The sequence below is a fragment of the Copadichromis virginalis genome, linkage group LG20 (assembly GCF_057382275.1).
Source record: "Copadichromis virginalis isolate Kocher_CV1m ecotype Utaka linkage group LG20, C_Virginalis_male_GT1.1, whole genome shotgun sequence".
Taxonomy (NCBI): domain Eukaryota; kingdom Metazoa; phylum Chordata; class Actinopteri; order Cichliformes; family Cichlidae; genus Copadichromis; species Copadichromis virginalis.
In genome coordinates, this window is record NC_140637.1 from 7,640,146 (window position 1) to 7,664,799 (window position 24,654).

Here is a 24,654-nt window from a genome sequence, read left to right on the forward strand (position 1 = left end):
TCACTGGGAACCCTGGAGCATTGCAAAATGATTCAAGGTTGTACAAAACAACTTCAAATTAACATTTTCTGTTGGTTTAACATGGAAACCAATACATCTCACATGATATGTGAAATTATATTCAATGAAAAACTTTCCTGTTTGTAATCAGCCACTGATATAAACTACCTAAGAAACCTGATTGAGTAAACCACACTAGTTCCTTGGTTTATCCCACATAAAGATTATATCATACTTTGAAAAAAGGGGGAGAAAAAGTCAAGTTTCTTTCCTTCCTGTAGTCTCTTTCAGCACCGCCTGAAAACCTGGAACATTTCTCTAAAATACAAGCACAAAGAGACGTTCATCTTACTAAAAAGACAAAGTCTCACTGAAATGAAAAACGTCCTGACAGTGGGGGGCTCAGCAACAGCACTGTTGTCCAACACACACACACACACACACACACACACACACACACACACACACACACACACACTTTCAACAGAGAGCATCGTTCAAGTAGATGGGCTTCGTCCTGACTCACAGTAACACACTGATGAGAAGAAAACATTACTCGTTTGTTATTTTCATGTTTTCTCATTAATATAATTCTAACACAAACCTAATTGAAAGATCATTGTTCACAATGTAACGCAACCATTATTTTGTGACCTAAGAGAAAACACAAGTGAAAAAAGTATCCACAAAATCTCTCTTCATGTTTTTCACCTTTTGAAATAAACTCAGACTAGATCTTTCTCCTATCTGTTCATAGTGGTTGCCATAACAATGGTTGACATGACAGCATCATATTAGTGCAGTTGATTTTTTTTTTAAGGTCTAAAACAGTAGTGATGAGGTTGGAGAGATGGAGGGGTATACAGAGGCATCTGGTTGCCTTTCATTGGTGAACAGCTCTGAATGATGGCACCCTCCACCAATCACTGCCTTTGAGACCTGGCGCCTCGTCGCCGCCTGCCGCGCACTGACCTCTCAGGCTTCAGCAGTGCTGTCTGGAACGAGAGAGAGTGTGAGAGAAGAGTCACATCAGGCTCATATCTTTGCAGCTGCCAGTGGTGGAATGACTTTGCACTGCAGTCAGAACTGCACAATCATTGAGAAGACTCATAGCACCAAACAGAAACTGCTCCCTTCAGCAAATCCTTTACACTGAATCCTGCACAGCAAGCTTGCACAACCCAAGCCCCCCTCATGTCTTGACATTATATTATCTGATATTATATGACATAATGTGATATCATTAAAAGGCCCTAACACCAGAGTGCTGAATATTTTTCTTAAATGCTGGTTGTTAGTGGCATTTCTTGTGCCGCATTGTCATTAATGTGGTATTTCTACACTTCAAGGATGAAAAAATTAAAATACTTTGATTCACTGCACACCACCTATCTGATGCTATGAAGATGTCAAATAGCATTATATTAGCTTCATTGTTCTTTACACCCATGCTAGCAGCTTTGAGAGGAGTCAAAGGATTTTAACGGTACCATTAGGTCTGTGTGATATGACCAAAATCTCATATCCCGATTTAACACATCTATTGTTCCGACAACGATATAAATCACAAAAATGTAAAAATTTTCTGTAAAGTCTGTGAATCTCGGGCAGCTCGACTTACGTAAAGTGTTTTTAGCTGGGAGTCATGTACCTGAAGTCAAATGTTTGAACCAATGCATGAATCTATACATTTTTAGACATAAGTTCTGTGTATTTATTACACAGCGTGCTGCGGGGAAAAGCCTGTTCTAACGTTTGAGTCTAAGGTTTATTTTTTAGCACCTGACGGCTCTTTGTTGCTTCTCATCCGTAAACACTTTGCATACTCTTTCACATGATTCACTTTATATTGAAACGTCTCAACAGGATCTTGAGCTTTATTGTGAAAGGTTTATGTGGAAAATAAACAAGCGGACGGCGGAGCCACGCGATGGTTTTACCGTTGTTGTTGCTAACAACAACGCATAAAAACAGTTGCCTGTCTGTCCGTAGTGTGGTTATATTAAATATAAGAGAAAGAGAGCATTTGACGAAATTAATATAGCCACTACAGTGACTATCAAAACGATGAAAAAACATTGTCGTAAACAGCTTATTTTGCGACACCACGAAACAAACAATAGCGTAATATGAAAGATTTTCATATTGTCATCCGATATATCGTTATATCGAACAGCCCTGGGTACCATGACTCTGTGATGAATGCTTATCGATCAATGGTTCTTTACTCATTATATAGTTTTACTTTATTACATTTTGTATTCACTCATATTATAGTGCCTCTCTTCCATTCTTTACCTAACAAAACAAAACTGAATACATGATTTACTTTTATGCCATTTCTTCTGTGTGGTTTTGAGTGCCTATTCCACAGTATACAGACTTTAGGCAAGAAAAGATATAGTGTATGATTAAGTTTTATTCGAGGTGTCGAAAGATTGTTTGTGTTTCCAGCCTTACATACAAATGATGTTTGGCAACGAGCACTGTTACCATAAACTCTATTGAAGTCAAATCTCACTTCAAAGTAAATGACTTAATGTTCGTGGAGATCAGTTTGTGAGATCAAATGTCTAAGATAGCATCAATAAACAGGAAATCTATTACTTTGTTTCTGCAGTACTCAGAGAAGAAATAAAAATATAACACCTTGTTGATACTTGGGTCTGATTAGGCCTCTGGACCCACTTGTTACCCGGTTTCAGGTTTCCCTACAGACTGTTTTAACAAGTACATGTGTCAGTGCTGCCAACTCAACAGCTGTTGATGGATTTTCACCAGAAGCCATGCATGTTAACCTCAAAGTGTGTTAACATGCAAGTCACATATAGTCAATTAAAACATGCCAAACTGTGGAAAAGTAACAGCAACAGCAAATACCAACAGCTGGGGGAAAACAAGGGCCGTCTTTAAGACTGCAAAGAGTCTGACTAAGAACATTTGAATAGAACTGGTGAGAGGTAAACAACAACCAGCCCTTCTGCTAAAGAACAATAAATCCATAAGTCATCGAGAGGGAGACAAGTCTTACTGTAGCCTTGGTTTCCTCTAGTGCTGTAGCATCCACGTCTCTGAAGTCTTCTAACACATTCTGAAGCCTGATAAAGTAAGAAACGCATTAGTATGCACTACAGTATGCCAAATACACCTGACAGGACAGTTATTATAGAACTGCATGTGGGAGACACTCTGATTTTTACTGGAAATTGAATTATCCAGGCAACTTTCTGTATCGAGTACAACTGAGAAATTAACCATCTTAAAAGGAGTCTTACGTTTGTTTCCTTTTCCTTCCTCTTCTGGCTCCAGCCGCTGCTCCTGCTTGGTCCTTTGTGTAACCAGAAATCATGTTACAAGGTTATTATGATTAAATCATGCATCATTGTTTTACATTTCAGCTACTTAAATTCATCAAAAGCCTATAACCAACCATTGTTAAAGTCCACATTCTGGTGTCTAAAAGAAGCAAAAACATTTTTGCCTTTGAGTATAAAGGAAACAGAAGACTTGGGCACTCACCATTCCCTGTTCAGAGTGCAGCAATGTCCCAGTTGTCTCTTCAGTGGGCCTACTATTGCATCCATCCCCAGGACTGAGATACCCTACTTGGGGAAGATGCCCCTGCCTATCCACACCTGGATCTACATAAGGGCACATAGATGCAGCAGGCCCAGCACAGTCTGTCTTGGCCTCCTCCAAGTATATAGGTGGAAGAGGAGGTTCTGGGTGAGTATGTCCCTCTACCATAACTGGTTTCCTTTGTAAGGGGGACACAGACCCATCTTCAGTGGGTTTGGGTGTCCCTTGGGCTGGAGAATGGGCTGCTGCTTCCAGACTAAGTCGGGATAAGTCTGGGTTGCGTAGGGAACAAGCCCGCCGTGGGCTAAGGGAAACTGGGGCACTTGCCTGTGGCAGAGTTGGGACAGTTGTGGACGGTGTATGGTGCTCCACAGGAAAAGAAACTGGAGGTAAGGCACAGAAGGGTGAAGTGGGGTCAGATGGCCCCAAATGGGCCCCATCTTCCTGCTCTTTAGCACTGACTTGAAGAAAAGAGGTATAAATCGTGTCCATAAAAGAAGTATAAGGATCAATGACAGATCTGCCCTCAGATCCTCGCTGAGAGCCTGGAGTGGATTCTTGGGCAGGAGCTGGAGCTAGAGCTGGAACAGGACTTGGGATCACTTCAGGAGTGATTTGACTGGCTGGTATGTCTTCCTGTGGGGCAGGGCTTTGCACTTCCTGCAAGGATACTGGCTTCTCTCCCTCTGAGGCTGGAGCAAGGTTCAGCTAGAGGAGCAAAAAGAAAAAGATATGTTAAGTAACTTTCAAAGATCCAGAAAGTATTAGAGAATTAAAAATGTGTTTTCTCTTTGTTGCAAAATTGCCTAAAATTATATAATCCTCCATTTATATATGAACATTCAACTTTAGATTGTCTTTATATTTCCTTAAAGCATCCAGGAGGAAAACAAATCTAAATCTTTCAACATCTGATGATGCTGAATTCAGTCAGTACAATGTAACACTTGTCTGAGCGTGGATTTAATTTTTCACTTACAACCCCCCCCCCAAAAAAACAAACTATTTTTACACGCTTCCAGATCAAAACACAACAGGGCTTTTTTAAAATAAATGATAACATCTGTAAAGTATTGATGCAATATGAGAAGAACTCAGATGTGAAGCTTTATGACACAGATGTTGCAGCGGATATAATCTGCAGCTGCTATAACTGAAACATTACAGCCATTCCCAGAGAAAAGTTAGTGTCTTAACTTTTTGGACACCATAGTTCACTGAAGAAAAGAAAAAAAAACAACATATTTTTAGTGAATCTAGGAAACACCATTTCTCAAATTGTGGCACATTATTTTGTGCAGCACATATGCATTCACATTCACCCACTTAGGATTTTCTTAACAAATGCAACATGGTGTTTGCAGCCAGAGGAAGGTTATTATGGAAAACAGCAAATCCTTAACACTAGTATGTACAGTAAAGAAAGGATAAAAATGCTGTGTTCTCCAGACTTCATGCTAGGTATGTACCTGTATGTTGTTGAGTAAGTTGATTGCTCCATCATGGCCCTGTAGCAGTGGCATCCCCAAAGCAGAGGCCTGGACTGGTGGTAGAAGAATGGAACCAGCTCCAATCCCCACAATGTTATGGAGGCCTGTGAGGCCAGGAAGATCTCCTATAAAGCAAAAAATACACTAATACACAGTGTATAAAAAATACTGCAATAGAGTCCCTGCAGAGTTTAAAGTTTAACACTGAAAGGCAAATAATATTTATTCCTAAAACAATGAGAAAGACATATAACACAGGGTGTGTGCGAACTCACCTAATATAGCAGAGTTCAGCAAAGTGGGGAGTAACTGTTGGAGGATGGGGTTGTCCTTGCTTTGAAGAGATACGGGTATGAGCGTGTCAACACCAGCATCTGTGGGTACCTGAAGTGAATATAAAGGTTTGGGGGTTTCAGACAATGAATTATAAAATAAATAAAGTATGGCTGAAAAAACCAGGAGACATAAATTCTTCACATATATTAACTTAGTATTTCAGTATAAAAAAAAAAACTAAACAAAAAAAGTTTTGGAGAATGCACACATTGCATTTTTGCAAAGGCTGAAAGGAACACCTCCCACTCCTCACACATTATCATCATCATCATCATCATTATTGCGTTTCTTCTTTTAGTTACTGTTGAGTGTTTTTTCTATGTTCATATATTTGAACTATAAACAGGATGAAAAACTATCCATTCATGCCACATGCCAATGGGTACATTAAAACAGTAACCAAAACCAATTGTAAAGTGTGAGGGTTTTATTATAAAGCAGGGTAGCAAAAAAGGAAAGAAATTTGGGAAACTAATACAGTAAAAAACAATGGAGGAGTTAAGGAAATGAGTTTAGTTTTTCCAAGGGAAACTAGGATGACCTCAGAGGAAAGAGCTATAGGAAATCGGGAGCGTACCTGAGGTTGGGTATGTTGGGTTTGCTGTGCAGGAGCTAATTGGGTATTGGGAGGCGGGTGGAGCTCAGCAGAGCTCAGGGCAGCAGTGAGCAAGGCAGGGCTGAGGGGCAGGAAGGCTGCAGAGGGAGGAGGAAGAGTGGCGGGAATGAGTAGAGACTGAAGGGCTTGGATAGAGCCTTCAGCTCCTGCAGGAATAGGAAGGAGGCCCTGAGTGACCTCCAAGAGCCCTGGCCCAGTTAGGGTTGATGGGTCCAGCAGGCCAGAGGTCTTATCCAGACTGAGGCCCTCTAATGTAGTAGAGATCTGCTGTGACTGCTGAATAGGAACTTCCAAGCTGACCTGGCTCAACTGACCCAGCGCAGATAGAGGTAACAAGGAAGCCTGCTGTTGCAACAAGGAGGCCATTAGCAGAGCATGAAGGTTGGGTTTTTCTGTCAAATCAGCCTCCTGCACTGCAGAAGGGGCTGACGCTGGGGCTGGAAGTGGATTCAGCAGCCCTAAAAGGTTCAGAGGGAACTCCCCTTGGGCACCACTCAACAGGGGCAACAAGGGAAACAGATGATTGTTGTTAATCTGCAGTTGCTTTTGTTGTTGGTCTTGGTGTTGCTGCTGTGCATCTTCTTGCTGTGTTATCAGTAACTGCTGCTGTTGCTGCTCTGACTGCTGGTCTGACAGATTATGTGGTGGCTGCGGTGCAACACTGGCAGGAGGTACTTGTGCATGTTGTCCTCCCAACCAAAGGCCCCCTAGGGGCAATGAAGCCAGGACTGTGGGGTCCAGGACAGATGGTACTCCTCCTGTAGACGACAGCAGCTGGAGCAGCTGCTCTTGGTTCATGAAGGGAAAGGCCTCTGCCAGACTTAAAGGAGTGGCTGAGTCACCTACAGCTGAAGGGTTAGGAGGACTGTGATTCTCTCCTTGACGAGAGGAGCTAGTGAGCCCGGGACTGGTGGCTGGAGGTTTGGTCAATGTGAAGATCTTTGGGTCCCCAAATTCAGACTCCTCCGTTCCTGTGGGAAAAACAACAATTATTTAAATCTGTTTAAAGTGACTAATCATTCAACACATTTTTATATGGATCTCGTGCTGGATGGTATGCATCAGTTATATCAGTTATCACTCTGATTCAGAGCAACAAGAAAAAAAAATAATGCACCCCTTGTTCTTGACATATATTGCTCAAAAAAATAAGGAACCATTTGTTTATCACAGTATAACCAAGCGGTTAAAATTTAGGGATATCAATCTCTCCAGTTAGACAGCATAAACCAATGGAGGAACAAAAGGACCAAGTCCAGTGCCCCACAGACTGTCAGAAAGAGACTCTAGAAGCATGAGGTCCCTACCATCCTTTAGCAGGACCACCAGAGAACACGACAACTGGCAGACCTGCCACTGGTGCCATTTTCTTTTCACAATGGTTGCCACTTCTTAACTGGACAGATTGATATTCCTGAAGTTTAACCGGCATGTTTTACTGTGATGCTCCCTTATTTGTGTATTTATTATCTTGTGTAGAATAATCTGTAAAGCCCATTTAAAGGGGGAATTCAGCTACAAATACAACTCACATTAAAAATAAGAATGACAAAAACAAAGCTGATGTCTATATGTGTAGACAACCAAATTAATTCAATAAAAATTACAAGTTTAGGCTGTACTTGTAAAACTAAAACCATGAATAACATCCTCACCTGCAGTTTGATTTCCTGGGGAAGACGTCTCAACATCAGAGGTATGGCTGGAAGAGTTGCCCTCCCCTTGGGGAACATTAGAAGATGCTGCGAGAATGGCCAGGACGTGGTTGCTAAGATCTAGAGGCTTTGGGGAAGTGGATACCCCTACAGGAACACTGCCTTGAGGATGACTAAGGTCCACTGACGTAGGTTCGTTCTTACTAATAATCTCTCTTGTGACAGTGCCCTGAGGTGAGGCAACCTGTAAAGATGAATGGGAAGCAGGATCTACTGAAGGAATGTGATTATCGGTTCGTTGATGCTTGCCAAAGGGAGATGGGGGTGTCTGCTGAGATGGGCTGCTGCTGTTGTGGAAATCTGAGTTTGGTAACACTTTGCACGAAGAATCTTTTTGAAGAGGAGTTGACTTAGTGGACTGACGGTGAAGATGAGACTGCGCTGATGTGAACTGAGAGGAGGGGGGAGGAGGAGACAGTGGCTGTGGACTCAACGGGGGAGAATTAGTGTTATCTGTTCGGCAAGGTGACCGAGTCGACGAGTCCCTGACATTAGACTGATGGGTTGGAGATGAAGGTGACTGCTTGGGGCTCTGTTTATTAGTGTGTCCACCTCCTTCAACAGACACAGATCCAGACTGAGCTAAGGCAGAGCTGGATGCTGAGACTGTGGCCTGCGCATTCTGCAAACTGAGCAGGTGTAACAGGGCAGACAAAGGCTGGGTTGGAGGATCCAAGCCAAGAGGGGTGGCTGTGGGTGTCGGTCCTGTAGTGAAGTCCAGGGCCTCATTTGGGCGCAGAGGCCTGGAAAGCTGTGCCGTCTGTCGAGGAGCAGGGAACCTGGGCATCTGCCCAGAGAGGAGTTGATGATGGTTATCCAACATGATGGCATTCTGATTCTGCACAGCTGAGGTAGAGGAAGAATGCAAGGAGGAGGAGGGGAATGAAGTGGACGAGGAGGAAAGATTGATAACTGTAGCAGAAACAGCATCTTCTGGTGGGGTCTTCCGCAGCCCATTACAGAGCTGCTTGGTGTCTGTTAGCATGCTGAGGACTGTGGGAGATCGACGCTGCCGCTTCCTATACGATGTGTTACGCTCTGCTGATTGTGGCAGATGGGACGAGGAGGAAGCCAGGGACTGGACCAGAGAGTGGGATGGAGGAAAGAAAACAGTCGAGGCTGCTGCAAGGGAGGGATGGGGAAGCCTAGAAGAAGCAATGGAGGAGGGAGAGTGGCTGTTATGTAAAGTGCTGTTTGTTACCTTTGATGCCTGTTGCTGCTGTGCCTCTTTCAGGACCTCCAGAGAAGAGGCCAAGCTCACTGCATTGCTGGCCACATTTGACCTCTGGCCCTGGGTTATCTGGTTAGCCAGCTGAGCCTTGGCAGCTGCAGAGAGGAGGCTACTCGCAGGGAAAGAAGCTGGATGTGGCAGCTTGCCCTGATGGCTATGGTGGTGGTTCAGATATGGCCCCAGAGGTAAACTAGAGGGCCCTGCAGAGTTCAACCCAAACACTTGTGATCCTGCAGTGGAGGTTGGAGTCTTTGAGGACTTTGAGGAAAGACCATGAGGGTTACTACTGCTTTGGTTGGTCAGTAAGGAGGGATTATTAGGGTTTAGGAGGTGGTGATTATTAGTGCTGCTATTGCCTGAGTTCTTGAACTGCTCCAAGATGTCTTCCAGCTTGTATTTGGGAAGCTGGGGGCTGGGGTTTGGAGAGCCACTGGGAAGTGGGGAGTGTGGAGAGGAAGAGGTGGATTTCCTTCTCTGAGGCAAGTTATTTCCCATCAGCGTTCCTCCTGCTGCTGGTAAGCCTCCTCCCTGCTCAGACAGAGAGGATGGAGAAGCTGATGGGTGGCAGGAGCGCTGGTGTGGAGACATAGACATGTTATGGACAGAGGGAGAGAGGGAGGGTGGGGTAGAACCTCCCACAATTACAACATGAGGATGATGAGGGTGAGTCTGTGTTCCTCTTCCTCCTCCACCAAGGGTAACAGGGGACGAGGGGGGAGGTGAAGAGAGGGGTCCTAGCCGAGGAGAAACAGGAGTCTCTGGGGTTTTAGGTGTTCTTTGACTTTGACTTTTGCTTTGAGGAGTGGGAGTACAGGGTGACCTCTGGGGGGTGCTGTACGCTGGAAATGAGCTGGAGGAAGAACTGGAGGATGCTGAGAAAGCAGGATGGTGAAGTCTTCTCAAGGCATCTAGTGGATAGTGAGAGTTTGTGGCTGGGTGAAGGACAGAGGAGGAGCCATTGTAAGGATAAATAAAATGGTGAGAGGATTTAGGACTGGTGCAGGGGTTTGGGTGAAGGTTGTTCTGGGGTCGAGCTGGGACTGGATGGAGTTTGGGACAGAAAATGCCACGGTCCTCTTCTTCACGCTCTGTGGATTCGCCCTTTGTATCACGACCGTCCACCCGATTGCTCATCTCTGGAAGTGGGAACAAAAAATACAGCTTGTTACTCAATTTTCCCGAGCCCACTAAATGGTTTACAGAGTAATTATTGTGAAAGACAAGTCTGGCATAATTTCTTGTCCCTTTAATGTCTGAACTGTGATATAATTGCCAGAAAATTCTTTTTTAAGGAATGTTTATTGAACAGTCTGACAAAAAATATATATATATATAAATTTGCATCACTTTTAATTCGTAAATTTTTTACATCTGTCAATTTTGTGCAATTTAATTGCTTAAAAAAGTATTGTGAGATTTATTTAGGTTTTTCGATACATTTGTTGTTAAAGGCTGTAAGAAGCATTTAAACAACCAATTTTTAGTAATTGAGGTAAATGGTGTGAAATTTGTTTTTTTCTAAAAATCAAACATTGAAATTATAACTAATATGTGAAAAAGAACATTTTACTTTTGTTATCCAATGGTTGCTGAATAATCGGAATGGAGGCCAAGCTATGCAATACAAAAATATCCCAAAACCAATTAAAATTAATAATAATCTAGAGAAAAGCGAGCAGTTATCTAACCAACCAAAATGAGAGAATTATGCACAGATGTGCATTAATGAAGGAATATAACTGCACAGAGTGCATAGGAAAGGCCTGGTTCAACAGTTGCTCCTCACCACCCCATGTGGCTCTCCAACTTGTCGTGTATACAAGGAGTGGTAACACTAATAACACCATACTAAAATATCCAGTTCACATGACTTGAGTCAGAGCAGCTCTACCCATTCAAATAATTCCTATTTTACCCAAATTTTTAACAGAATTGAAGAGAGTTGTGTCTCAACACTGATTTTTACCAAAATACAAACAGTTTTTGGGTGGAAATAAGATACAATAAACTCGAGGAAACAAAGCACGCCAGAACTGGAAATCTTCATTTTCCTAAATCTCTTCTGTTCTTAGGGTGAAAGGACATCAATACTACAGCAGTTTGAATTCTGTGTGGCTGACAGCTGCTGCATTCAACAACACAAATGCAGATCTACAAGAAACAAATTTCCTTTCAAACTACACCTACCAGCCCCCACAGGATTTCCGGCAGTCACTGGCTACTCATGCAGATGGTCAAATCCACTCCCACATGCATCTCACAGTCAAACACATGTGATCCATAATATGGATGCAAAATTATGTGTGTAAGTCTGTGGCTTAAAGTGTAATAAATTGCATCGAAACATTGTGGATTCTGTTAGAGTTTCTCTGATATTCTACTAATCGAAACAGAGTGCAAGAGAGTAGAATGGTGAGCTAGAAGGAACTGGATTTGAAGGCTGACTTGAAGACACTTTATTAATAACAGCCTCTTAATTTCATAAATGAAATTTCATCTTTAATTGGTTCTACGATCATGGTAATACTTATCATGTATTCTCATGTAGAAATGTGTGCAAAGTCCTTTACCTGATGTTACTGCCGTGCACACAACACTGTCAACATTAAAGGCTGTGAGGGGAACCTGTCAACATCGTCCATAGAGACTTTATTCAAAGAAAAATTAAAACCCAGCATTTTCTGATTTTCAGCTTTTCTTTTTAAGGAAATATGTAGAAATTAAGAAAAAAGTATCACTCAAATGTTTATGTTTTTTTATTAGATATTATCTAAGAGCAAACTGATAAATGAGTACCATGTCTCAAACCTACTGCATGTCATTGCTCACCTTGGTTACCTGGATGATGAAAGCTGGCAAAGGGCAGCTGTGAAGCCTGCATACTCCGACACAGGGCAGCCATTGCCACCACTTTCCTGCGATGATTACAGAGTTTGGTCATGTCCTGCTCTGCTTTGCCCAGTGGCTGGCTGTGCTGTTCCACCTTCACACCCACTGTGAAGTTGAAAACCTGCACAACAGCAAAAAGGAGGATTAGAACAAATTCAGACAAAACTTTATGGAGAATATGTAAATAGATTTTCTCTGTACTTTTATGTAACTGTTACACAGTAGTTTTTGCTTCTCTTAAGTATGTGAGGTTCTGTTTTGGTCAGGATGACGTAAATTTTGTTATCAGAGGGTGAAAGCGAGACCCTGTGCAGACATCTGTGTCCCAATCAATTTGTTGTGACTACTTGAACAGACAAATCTAACTAGACATGCTTCCTATAAGTATTCTCCATGCCGACTAGGAAAAATGTACAACAGCTGCTTAGCTGTGATCCACAAGTATATTTGTGACACAAGAATGAGAGTGAGATTAACACCACAGAGCTTACTGAATCTAAAACTCTGTTGTGTATTGCCAAACCTTACTAGAAACACACAAATCAACAGCACAAACAAACTGACAGACTGACAACACCTTGTTGATGATGAGAGGACACTCGAGGCCACATTTGCAGGTGCCATCAGTCATCAGATAGGTCTTGACCTCTTCCAGATTGGACAGGGTTGTGCCACTGGGACTACAGGAAGAAGGCAGAGAGAAACTGTAACAAATGAGACACAGTTAAAGCACAAACTCTGCCCTGGCTCTGAACCTAACACCAGCCAGTGCAAAATGTCAGAAAAATGCAACTATGCGTAGGGTGTAAAGGGGTGGACAATGATGTATGACAGGAGTTGTTCAAGGCCAGAAGAAAATTGAGCGTGACACATAATCGCAAGGCATAGCAGCCACAGAAGGAATTTTTCCTTTCAAGAATCATTTGTAGGCAGCATTATGGTGCAACTGAGCCAAATCAATTTGAGCTCAAGCTAAAGCTGCAGCTCTCAGAGCAGAGACATGTATACTGTTCATTCTAGGAAAGCGTTTGCCAACCTTTAATATCAACAAAGTCATTCATGAACAACTTATGGGAGACCAGCCATTTATGGGTCTACATCCATACTAGCCACTGGTAGTGAGGTTCAGCAAAACTAGGAGTAAGGTCTCAGCTGATAAACATAAACTACTTGTGCATTTTTCAATTCCATCATAACATTCATGCAGTTTGTGTTTTTTTTCCTGGTTAGAGCCATGGGGAGCTAATGGAGAAGGGCAAGAGAGCTACATGCTTGAGACTCCCAGTCAATGAGTAAAAGTTTCCCTGCTGACTGTACAAATGTGCAGAAGATAATTATGAAAAAAGGTTTGATTCAATCCAGTTCAATGAGAGAAACCACTAGTGTCATTTGCAAACACTGCTGACCCATACGAGAGTCTGAAGGACACAAATCCACTCCTGTGGTGCTTCTACACCTGTAAAATGCACAAACTGGCCCAATAATTAAAAAATATTCCATGGAGAATTGGCAACATATAGCACAACCTCCTCTGAAGCGTTAAGTCTCAATCAGGGTATATCTAACAAAAAGCAAAGTTTCAGAGTCTTGCTCCAGGGCTGGGGTGTCTGGCATTAGATAGGTTACTAGTTAGTAATGCAGGTTATGGCTAACATTAAAATGAACAGTTTAAAAAATAAATAAAAAATGAACAGTTAATTTCAGCCAAGTTTCTTTCCAACTCAGTGGCTAATAATGAGTAATACAAAATTTCATATTTACAATGTCACATTTTATGTCTAAATTCAAGCGTGATCCAAACCACTGCTCAACAAAAATATTGTTATCCAAATGGAAATACTTTTTTCTCTGCCTCAGCTGCCCAGTATTTTAAGGCAAAGGGAATCCTTTCACAGCAAAAGAAGAGGGCAAGTGTGGAGTGGAGCACAACTGCAGTAAATCTAAGAAGTCTTTAGGTGATCTTCAGGATGAACGACTGATAACAAAGAAAAAAGTATGTTTCTCTTTGGTAGAAACAACATAATATATATAAAAAGCCTAAATCTGTCACTTGCTTTTGAGCCCCCACTAAGACCTAGTATGCTTGAGAAAACAAGTATTTAAAACCACCAGAATAAGAATAAATAGAACCAGAATAAGTGCTCACCAGAATAAATAGAACATTATAATTAACACATTTAATTTTACTCACTTTGCACTGCCTAAAAGTGCATAAAACATTTTCTTGTCTTCTTTGTTGTCTATAGCTAGAAACAAACTTCAAAAAAACTAATCCAAAACCGCAGTCATCCTGCCAGGTAACATCCCCCAAAATATGTTTGCAAAACCAGTACTGTCATTTTTCAAGAATACATTATGTAACAATTATTCAGTGGTGTGCTTTCAAAACCTGTTGCCCAACTATTAAAAATCAGCAAGTTCATGTGTGTGGAACCAACGTACCTGACATAGAGTACCTGCCCTCCTTCCACTCTCCTCTGCCAGCCGATGGGGACGTGTATTGCAGTGGTGTGGACCCCATCCTTGTCCCCACTGACAGTATCACTGCCTCCCATCATTTTGTAGCCTGCCAGCACCTTGAAAAGCAGGAAGTGTTAACACATCTTGTCTTTTAACATAAGGAGGGGGGTAACATGAAGGTATCATGTAGTAACAGTTCAGCCTGTCGAGAGTGGACCCAGGGACTGTGCTGCTAACGAAATTTTAACCATTGTGGTATCCCCTACTGCACAACTTTACTTAAACACAAAGAGAAATCCAATGCTAAATACTCTTATAGGGGGGAAACAGTTGTTTAGTCTCAGCATCTACTTTAGGTTTCAAGCCATCTATCCTCCCCCCTCATCCTGCTATCTCTACATTATACGGGTTGTCAAGGGTGTCTATACTAAAGCCTCTATGAACCAGATGCTTACTCATCCCCAACCCTTTCATCTGGGACTTGTTGGAGTCTAACCAGAAAAATAGTTCAATTTTTCATGCTTATGCTACAATAAATTTTGCTCATCTCTTCTGAAAGAGCTTTCCTCATTTAACTGTATATTGTGCACGTATCAGGGAAGTTCACTAAGCCTGAGTGAGTCACTGAAAAAAGTAAACACACAAAAGATGAGTGAATCTTTCTGCAGTAAAGATTTTGCAATCATTAATGTTTTATTTCAAGCAACCTGCATGCTTAATGTTGAGGTCACATTCAGCTTATTACACAACATCAAATATCAATCTCGGATATCAAACATTACAAAATGTACCCTATGCATGGTGATGAAATCAGCCAAGATCTGAACTAAAGTAAGCAGCATGAACATGGGAAGCACTGCAAATTAATTCCACTCTACTAATTCAGCATCATTTCCTTTACTTTTTAGCTGTCATCTGTGTGTCGAAAAGTTCTGGGAAAGTACCCAGCAGTTTCTTTTCTTATGTCTGTGATGAAGATAATACAAGCCCCTAGAGAATGAATGTGATGTAAACATGTTGAAAAGGGGGAGTGGCCACAGCAAAAGAACGGTTTTTGGTTTATTATCAATGTAAAAGTAATACCAAGACAAACAAAAAGAAAGTTGCATACCTTGTCATCTTTGGGAAGCCAGGATCTGTTTTGGCTAGAGTATCCACTGTCCAGTGTACATGCTGGTGGGTTAGAAGCACACTGCCAGTAAAACCTGACTTGCCCAAACACCTCGACTTTCTTCAGCTATGAGGCAGATCCCTCTCTTGAAGGATGACTTCTGCAGATTTATTAGTTCAGTTCACATCAGAGTAGGGATGTGGGTGAAGGTGGAGAGCCTGCAAAGAAAGGTGGAGGTGGATTATGTAATCTGGCAGCGACCCCCGCGGTAAAGACATCGTGCAACAAACCTATTCTGTAACTGATATGATCTAAGCGTGTTTGAAAAACGACGACATCAGATGTATTAGTCTTCCCCAGAAGAACTTCAGAGTAAGCTCTGGCTGCTTTGAAGTAGAAGGGTGTGTTTGCCTAGGCCCGTAGTTTACTCAGTGTTTAGCGACAGTATAAGCAGCTGCAACAACCAACTCCGAAGCGAACACGCTGGCACATGAAAGATCAATTAATATAGCTCTGAACTGAAGTATCCTTTTTTTCTTAATTTTGTATCATAAATAGCGTAAAGTATGAAAAAAAAACATCCCACAAAGTACACGGCTCATACACGGCAGCTAGCGTCCAGGCTAACAGCTAAGCTAGCAAGCCACCCTACTTTGTACTGTGTTGTCGTGACAGCTGTCAGGCGCACAAAACACTCCAATACAAAACTCTTGCCCGTTAGCTGCAGTAACAACACACGACCCATGCACAATACCGCGTTGTGAAAAAACCTCTTATAAATCGGATACCTACATCACACTTTACTTATTGATATCCGTTAGCTAACGTCAATATTAGCAGGTCCTACCAACCTTTTCTCTGCGTCAGGCTCTGTGTTGGCGAAGTTTTGGAGTCTTGGCTTTTCTGGCTCGCGGGAGAATCAAGAGTTAGCTGGCTAGCAAACGGGCTAGCCAGATAATGTTTTGAAAACGGCTGATACTTTAATAAATGAGCGCAAAATAAGTCACTGTGTAATCCAATTCCCGTAGCGGTGTGCGCATTCAGCTCTCAGCATTCATACAACGTCTGCCAGTCCGACTTAAAAACAAAGGGCAATAACGCTTCATTTTACTGCGCCTGGGATCTCGGAGCTAACGCTGCAACCAGCTAGGCTAGCTAGCCAGTCAGCTAACTGACTGAAATTTACTTGATTGTGGAGTGTCCCGACAAGACTGAAGGCTGTCCCGCTCCCGGTCTGCAGCTATCCAGCCGTTGCTTTGCTTTCTCTTCTGCTAAACCGTGGAGCTTTCAGGTATATTCCCACAACCATAACGGCCCATGTAATCCCCAATTCACAGTTGCCCACTGTTTTTTTTTTCTCACAAATTCCGAGCAAAAAATAATGGAGTTTTTACTGTTGAGCATGCGCATTAGACGCTTAAGGAATATTGTACCCGACATGCAACGGGACCTTTGTAGTGTTCCAGACAGACCTGAATGAAGCTGTGTTCAGCTCCTTGACAGAGGACATGATAATGACAGAATAATAACATGTGTTCACTTGACAATAGTGGATTCACTTCCGCCTGTCTACACTGCATTTGTGGCCCACATCACGAATTTTATATGAAAAGTTAAACATACTCTAGGCATATATATATATATATATATATATATATATATATATATATATATATATATATATATATATATATATATATATAGTAAAACATAGTAAGGGGCATATCATAACTGTATAGCACAACGATAATAATTCATATGCACACAGATACAGCATGATATGGAAAAAATATGTTTATTATAAAGGCCACCGGCATTGTTAATTTGAACAAGTGGGACAAGGGGAAAGAGATGTATTGAAGACAGAAGGAGAAATTGTATCTGATTTCCCCCCGTCATCGGTGCTCAGTCCAAGGTCCTCAGCTGTTGCAAAGTGTCAGCTTGACATAGGACCGCTAAGCCTGGCATGCACACAAGCACACACCCAAAATCATAGATACACATCTCCAGATATACACTCAAACTACAACCTAAAGTCACTTTGGAAAATATCTAAAAAACACAGAGGGACCAGACTTTTTGACAGCCCAGCATCCCGAGGGCCTGAAGTGAAGCTGCTTTGTAACATACTGACCATACAGGGCTCTGGTCATTGCCAGCAGGTGAAAACCCATTCACTGAGATTTTGCCAGCACAACGGATTTATGATTTCTTCAGTGCGATCTGTACAAATTTAGACAAAAGGTAGGCCAATACTGTAGTTTAAAGAATGTTTTTAATGAAAAAATGTTTGTGCATGACCTGTGTTATAATCACTCAGTTTATTTGAATTAATTTGAGTGAAGTTCCATTAGTTTTAAAACACGAGCTAAACAACCCCAACTCTGAGATTATCTCTGTCACTTTACAAACTCAGATTTTTTTTATTTCCATAACATTTTTTTTATTTTTTGTTGCTTTTTTCCAGGCTGACAGAGGCAGCCAAATTTAGCTGTGATGAGATTAAATTTCACAACCCTAGAATAGTATAGAAGACGAGCACATTCTAACACTGCGTGGATATGCAAGTGCATGTAGCGTTCACACAGACACAGGAATATATTTTCTATTGTATTACCACATTTGATACTTCTTAAATACATTTTTAATCAAAACCAAATGCAGGCTTATTTTCTGATATTTCTTTCAACTTCCCTCTAAGAAGTTCAGAAATGTGTATTTAACTTTTCAGTAGCACCTACTTTGAAAACAATTTGACATAATAGTGGATATGGGCTAAGTATTTCAAAGTTTTGAGTAAACAAATAATTAGTAATACATTCTCTCATGATATAACTTTTATTAAATTGTCTCATAATCTTTTGGGGGGAAAAAACAACACCTAACTCTTTACTTTCTAGGTGGAGGTGAACTAACGCTGTCTACATCAAACCATGGAGCCGTAAGTATAATTCTTAAAATCAATATACTCGCCTCTTGATACTCATTTTATTGGCTTAGTTGTAGCACTTGTTTACCATTTAAGTCTTAATTCCATTTCCTGTTTACTAAATACTGCACTAGCCCATGCCATAAAAATATTCTAGAGCATCATGTCTAAAGCAGCTCTATGTCCACTTGAAAGAATGTGCGGCAAGGATATCCTTAAACAAATTGAGTCTTATATTGCCATGATTCTACTATTTTAAGGTGGAATGGCAGTTTCACTTTTACTTGTGTTTGGTTTTTTTAAAGATTGTTTATATGCAAAACCTTGTTCCTCACTTTATATGCTTACATGTTCCTTTAGAATTAAAAGTGATCATAATGTTGAGAATAAACAAAATAACTATCTATAGCCGCACCAGTTAACCTCACTCATGGCTGAGTGTGTTTTTTCTTTGTGTGTGTGTGTGTGTTAGGGACGATGACAAAAACTCTGTGGATATCCATGACAACCCCCCAGCTCCTGACAATGTAGTGAGGGAGGACGGAGACACTGTGAGTGACAGCACCATGTCAACCCCCCGCCATTAGCAGTGCAATTCTTGGGCTGTTTAAAATAGCCACCAACTGGGACATGGTTGCAGTGCAGCATCAGCTGGAAACAATATGAGCTTAAGTGTCCCTGTCTTATACAACCTTATGGAAAAAAACTGAGCACTGCTGGCTGATCTGGATTAGTCATCGAAATGTTATTCACTAGGTCCTGAAAAGCTAAATGTAAGACAGAGATCAGGTACCAGCTGATAAACAAACAAGGCAAGACACTAATGTAATACTTTACAACACTGTGTGACATTGACACTGGCAGCTCAGTATGTTTAACATTTAAAAACTTTAATAACAACTTATATAACAACTCTATCACATCTTTGTTGTTGGGTTTTTTTGTCTGACATATGTCCCTTGGGTCTGTAGGTCTATTTCATATATGAGGAGGAAGTGGAGGTGGAGGAGAAGGAACCAGAACCTCCTTCAGAGCTTGTCCGGGTCAATGACAAACCCCACAAATTCAAGGACCACTACTGCAAGAAGCCCAAGTTTTGTGACGTCTGCGCTCGCATGATAGTCTGTAAGTGCTGTTTTTTTATATTAATGATATAAATAATCAATCATCATATAATCCCATAGGTATTTGTTCTAAAAATTGAGACTGTTAATTTTGGTTCCTCATCTTTCAGTGAACAACAAATTTTGCCTGAGATGCAAAAACTGTAAGACCAACATCCACCACTCATGTCAGTCGTATGTTGAGTTTCAGAGGTGTTTTGGCAAAATTGTGAGTTTGCTGATGTGCACTGAATATGAAACTATATTTGTAACATCTGCAGTTTCCTTTTACTGCCCTTGAGAGTGAGAGAGATATATTTTTTAAAACTTTTTTAAAAAACTTTTTTTCTTCTTTCCTGTAGCCGCCTGGATTCAGAAGGGCCTACAGCTCCCCTCTGTACAGCAGTGACCAACCAGACCCAAGTGAGTCCACTGAATCTGGAACGGCAATATATCTCTTGTGTATATAAATTTCTTAACCTTAAATTCAAGGCTGCTATCGCAAAGGAAACTAAGCACGGTGTCTGCATTTTCTCTTTAGCAACACTTGCAGTCATTATATTTAACAAGCTGCATTTAAAGATTTTTAAACTTAAATGTGCTTGAAATGATTAATTTAATGACAGCAAAATTTAAAAAGAAAAACATTTTTAAAGGACAGTGCAAAGCAGACGTTCAAGCAACATTCTGACCTTTGTGTTGGGAAATAATATTTCTTAGAAAAACAGCAGAATGTGTTGTGTCACTATAACCCTGATCCTTTTATCCCAGTGCGTCATACATTTAGTTAACACTAAAATAAAATAAAAAAAACAAGTAAAGTGAAACAGCAAACACTTGTTTGGTTATTTTCCCTCCATAATTCACATTCACTTACCTTCACTTTGTTATTTCCCCTGGTCCTCCGTGCAGCAACTGAAGTGGCTCCAACTACTAAATATCAGTGATTTAATAAGAAGAAGAATTTATCACGATGGTCACGGTAATTTTAGCATTTTAATTCTTTGGTTTGTTCTTGTTCCAGGGGGAAATGATTGTACAGTATACACCCTTAGTGACTTGAAAAAAACAATAATTGTGTACACAAGTTTATAATCTATAATCTATACAGGGGTCAAAAGTATACATGTGGTCTCAAATATATACATACAACCCCACTAAAAATTGGTTCAGTGTCTCTCAGCAAGGTATAACCTGACCAGAAAAAATGGTAGTCATCAACGAGCTTCTGACATAATGATACACTTGACCATTCATCTTGGCAGAATTAGTATAAATTTGTTGGCTTCCTGCTATCCAACCAGCCATGTTTCAACCATCTAGCTGTTGATTTGAGGTGAATTTGAAGAATTTGTAGGTAGTCCTCCTTGTTCATTATTCCGGCCGCTTTGTACACTATAACAGTACCACTGGCAGCAAAACAGCCCCAAAGCATGATGCTACTACCACCATGCTTAACAGTTGGTACAGTGTCCTTAGGTCTGAAAGCTTCACCTTTACTCCTCCAAAAATACCACTTGTCATTGTGGCCAAATAGTTATATCTTTGTCTTGTCTGATCATAACATTTTTCTCCAGGAGGCATTTGACTTGTCCATGTGGGCTGCTGCAAATCTTGACCAAGCTTGAAAGTGGTGTTTTTGGAGCAGAGGTTTCTTTCTTGGTCAACACCCACTCCGTCCAGAGTGATGTAAAAGTTACTACACTGTGGACAGTGACACTGGTATTTGAACAGCTTCAAGTTCATGGCAGGCTTGAATCTTAGTGGTTCCTGGGTTCCTTCACTCTTCTGCAGGTGACATTCGAGTCTTCTTCCAGATCTCGGCAATCTGGTGACACATTTGAATAACTTATGTACAATTGTTTGAACTGATGATCTTGGAATCTGCAGATGTTTAGAAATATCTGAATGAGTAAATATAGTTTTCCTTTTTAGATTAACTCTTCGGGATCTTGAAAACATAGACTAGTCAATCTAGTGCAGTGTAGCAATTCTTATACTCCATGTTGATTTTGTGTTTATCCCTGTCCTTAACCAGACAACCCAAACCGGAACGACCCAGTTTTCGACACCCTGCGGGTTGGCGTCATCATGGCAAATAAGGAGCGTAAGAAGAATGAAAATGATAAGAAAAATGTAAGCATTTATAATAATCTTAATCAAAACATAAAATCTATGAATTTCAACAGTTTTCAGGGACTGACTCACTACAAACAAAATAAATACAATTTATGTAATCAAGAAAATGCAGTGTTTGAAATCATTTTAAGAACAGATTTCATGTTTTATATATAAAATATGAGATCAGTGCTGGTTTTTTTTTAAACTTTTTATTTTGTACTATTTCCAATTTTATAGTACATGCAAAAAAAAATATGAAAAGAGAACACAAAAGAAACAAACTAAAAGAAATAAAGGACACCTAATATGTGGAAGAGGGGAATCAGTGATCAGTGCTGTTTTAACACTGCTGTGTCCTCTAGATGATGATGATGATGGAAGAGGAGGAAGAGGAGAACCAACAGCCCAAAGAGAATGAGGAGGGAGGAGAAGGTAGAGTTAAAGCAAGAGCTTATCTCTGTGGTGTAAAATATGCAAGTTAGTCATAAAAGATATGATTGTGTGATGTCTGATACTCAAACAGGGAAGCCTGATGATAAAAAAGAGAAAGGAGGAGACAAAGCAGATGACAAGGTAAGCAGTCGATTATTTCATACATGTAACGCTTTGTTGCTAAGTAGCACCATACGTGCATGTTTTGTTTTTAATTTAAATTTAATAACATTTGCCATATAAATTAGCATCCATGCTTTTTTTGTCCCTAGACTAAAGGCACTTTCTCCCAGTCCCACTATTACCTGGCTCTCTACCGCTTCAAGGCCATTGAGAAAGATGACCTTGACTTTCAGTAAGAAAATCACAATCAAATCTGAACACTAATGAATAATTATTTCTATTTTGTTAAATTTAATCAACTTTCAGTTTTAATATAAAGCCAGTGACAAAAGCACTTACTGAGAATGTGTTTACTAGCCCTGGTGATCGGATCACAGTGTTGGATGACTCCAATGAAGAGTGGTGGAGAGTGAGTTAAAGTTCTTAAGAGGTTTACAAATGCTGTTTCAGTTTGTGCTATTGATGATGAGTACACAAATTCTGCTCTGTGTTGTCAGGGAAAGATGGGAGAGAAGTCCGGCTACTTCCCCGCCAACTACCTCATAAAAGTCCGAGCATCAGAAAGAGTTTACAAGGTGACGCGCTCCTTTGTGGGAAACAGAGAGATGGGACAAATTACACTTAAGAAAGACCAGGTAACTTCAATATGTGTGTGTGTGTGTGTGTGGTTTAAGGAGCTTGGAAAGAAAAGCATCTGGGATCTTTAAGTTTCCTTGAAGATGTTACACCTCTCATCTGAGAAGCTTCTTCAGTTCTAAGAGCAATTGGTATGGAGTCCCAGATTTTAGGATCAACAGGGGGTCTGTGACCCTCTTGGGGACACTCCCATAGGGCTTAAAATCTGGAATGCTTTCCTTTCCAACCTCTTTAGACTACGATGACCTGGATGACTGAGAACCTTCACAGACAGGTGTGTGTGTGTGTGTGTGTGTGTGTGTGTGTGTGTGTGTGTGTGTGTGTGTGATAGTGCATTTTCTTTTCTGCAAAAAAGTGTGTAAAACCACTTGAATTAAAGTCAAAAGTCTGCACTTCAATACATTTCTATTGTTTGATTTGAAATCCACTGTGTTTTTGTACAAAGATGTGTCTTTTATAAATTATGACCCAAATTGTAAATCAAAGTTCTTTGTCTTTATAATAAAAAGGTTGCTTAATCTGTTGTCACTCTGTGTTTCAGATTGTGGTGAAGAAAGGAGATGAGAAAGGCGGCTACTTGAAGGTCAGCACTGGACGCAAGCTGGGCTACTTCCCTGCCGATCTGCTGCAGGAGATCACTGTGACTTAATCAACCTGATATGAAATGGAAAATCCATTGCATAATAACGAAAAGTATTAGCGAGAACTGGAGGTCCTGATTTTCTACATTTACTACTAATAGAAAAGCTAAATATAGCTGTGCCTTTGACATAATGGTTTAAAAGTCATTTTCACTAATGCCTGCAATGAAGAAACATTTAGCTGATTTATTGGTTTTGCTGTGAACGGCGTAGTTATGCAAGTGTTTGATTTAATTTAAAGTTTGAAAAGAGCAAAATTTTCTTTGATTGGATTTGTAAATAATTTCACATGTATGACTCTGAAAACCTTAACCAAGATAAGAAAAAATCTGTGTAAAAAAACATCAGTGCTATACATTAAATTGTTTAGTGTGTTTGCACCATTTAATACAATTAAGTGGGTGTAATGCTTGTAGTGCCTAAAGAATTAAACCAAAAATGCTCTTAAGAACTGTCTGTGATGCTTTCTTTAAAATGTAGAAAATAAAACCTCATCTGAGAATAAATGGTATATTTATTTTTTCTATGGCTTGTATTCTGTATTAGTTTGCCGTGAAGTGACCATTTCCGAAAACAAGGGGTAGTCAGCAGCAATGACTCTTCCCTGAAGTCATGTGCCATTAAAAATCCATCAATCAAAATTTTTTATAAGCAGTTTCATAAAGAAACTTTTTTCCTCAGTGAAAATATTATTTTTTTATTTATATTTACTGCATCATATCATTTAATCACAATTACTAAAAGGAAGCTTTTTGGTGGCACATAAGTTAAAGAGAGCGTTACACTTCAAGACAGAAAGCCTAACTTTTACATATAAAAATAAATATTTTTACAGATAAAGACTTTTATGGGATTACCAAATCCAGATAAAGAAGTGCTCTTAATATGACCTAACATGTCTCCTACAGACCTCTCACACCCTTGTTTACTGTAAGTTTGGTCAGTGCAGCGCTAAGGGCCTGGGTGCACATAATCACAGACGAAAGAGATGGGTCATCTTGGCATCCTGAATGTGTTACTTCCTCAGTTTGCTCCAGGATTTTGACTATAGCCTCTGTTAAATCAACTGATGCTAAGACATACCCACAAAGATCCATCTGTGCACACTCTGCTCCTGTATCTCTGAGTTTAGCTTGTCAGTTTGTCAGTATTGGTAATTTGCCTGGCAGCACTGTCTACACTAACCACAACATGACACCCTTCAGTAGCACCTGTCACTATTCTGATGCATCCATTATTAGG

At 40.5% G+C, this 24,654-nt stretch overlaps 2 protein-coding genes across 3 annotated transcripts; one reads left to right on the forward strand and one right to left on the reverse strand.

The window, feature by feature from the left end:
• Positions 1-539: 539 nt before the first annotated feature.
• Positions 540-16,822, reverse strand: mbd6 (methyl-CpG binding domain protein 6). Of its 2 annotated transcripts, none has more exons than XM_085444512.1 (13): positions 16,614-16,822; positions 15,428-15,645; positions 14,299-14,432; positions 12,434-12,536; positions 11,797-11,977; positions 7,677-10,103; positions 5,983-6,992; positions 5,345-5,453; positions 5,049-5,194; positions 3,520-4,287; positions 3,276-3,328; positions 3,032-3,098; positions 540-995 (listed from the first exon to the last, which is right to left on the reverse strand). In XM_085444512.1, the coding sequence occupies exons 3-13, from the start codon at positions 14,412-14,414 to the stop codon at positions 924-926; spliced, it is 5,052 nt and encodes a 1,683-aa protein (XP_085300638.1). In that variant the 5' UTR covers positions 14,415-14,432; positions 15,428-15,645; positions 16,614-16,822; the 3' UTR covers positions 540-923. The 2 variants fall into 2 exon arrangements, with proteins under 2 accessions (XP_085300638.1, XP_085300637.1); XM_085444511.1 differs by having other exon boundaries at positions 16,279-16,822.
• Positions 16,823-17,385: 563 nt separating this feature from the next.
• Positions 17,386-23,936, forward strand: stac3 (SH3 and cysteine rich domain 3). Its single transcript, XM_085444515.1, has 13 exons — positions 17,386-17,671; positions 18,328-18,368; positions 18,829-18,907; positions 19,328-19,481; positions 19,591-19,688; positions 19,822-19,882; positions 21,498-21,595; positions 21,943-22,012; positions 22,104-22,153; positions 22,285-22,367; positions 22,493-22,544; positions 22,633-22,770; positions 23,313-23,936. Exons 2-13 carry the CDS (start codon positions 18,361-18,363, stop codon positions 23,418-23,420), a joined length of 999 nt encoding a protein of 332 aa, XP_085300641.1. The 5' UTR covers positions 17,386-17,671; positions 18,328-18,360; the 3' UTR covers positions 23,421-23,936.
• Positions 23,937-24,654: the final 718 nt, after the last annotated feature.

Coding starts and splice junctions, on each gene's coding strand:
- mbd6 (XM_085444512.1), bottom strand. CDS start 14,414: ATGATGGGAGGCAGTGATACTGTCAGTGGGGACAAGGATGGGGTCCAC. Junction 6,993..7,676: donor CCCAGGAAATCAAACTGCAG/GTGAGGATGTTA, acceptor TTTTTCCCACAG/GAACGGAGGAGTCTGAATTT. Junction 4,288..5,048: donor ACTTACTCAACAACATACAG/GTACATACCTAG, acceptor TTGCTCCTCTAG/CTGAACCTTGCTCCAGCCTC.
- stac3 (XM_085444515.1), top strand. Junction 22,368..22,492: donor AAAGATGACCTTGACTTTCA/GTAAGAAAATCA, acceptor TGTGTTTACTAG/CCCTGGTGATCGGATCACAG. Junction 22,545..22,632: donor CCAATGAAGAGTGGTGGAGA/GTGAGTTAAAGT, acceptor CTGTGTTGTCAG/GGAAAGATGGGAGAGAAGTC.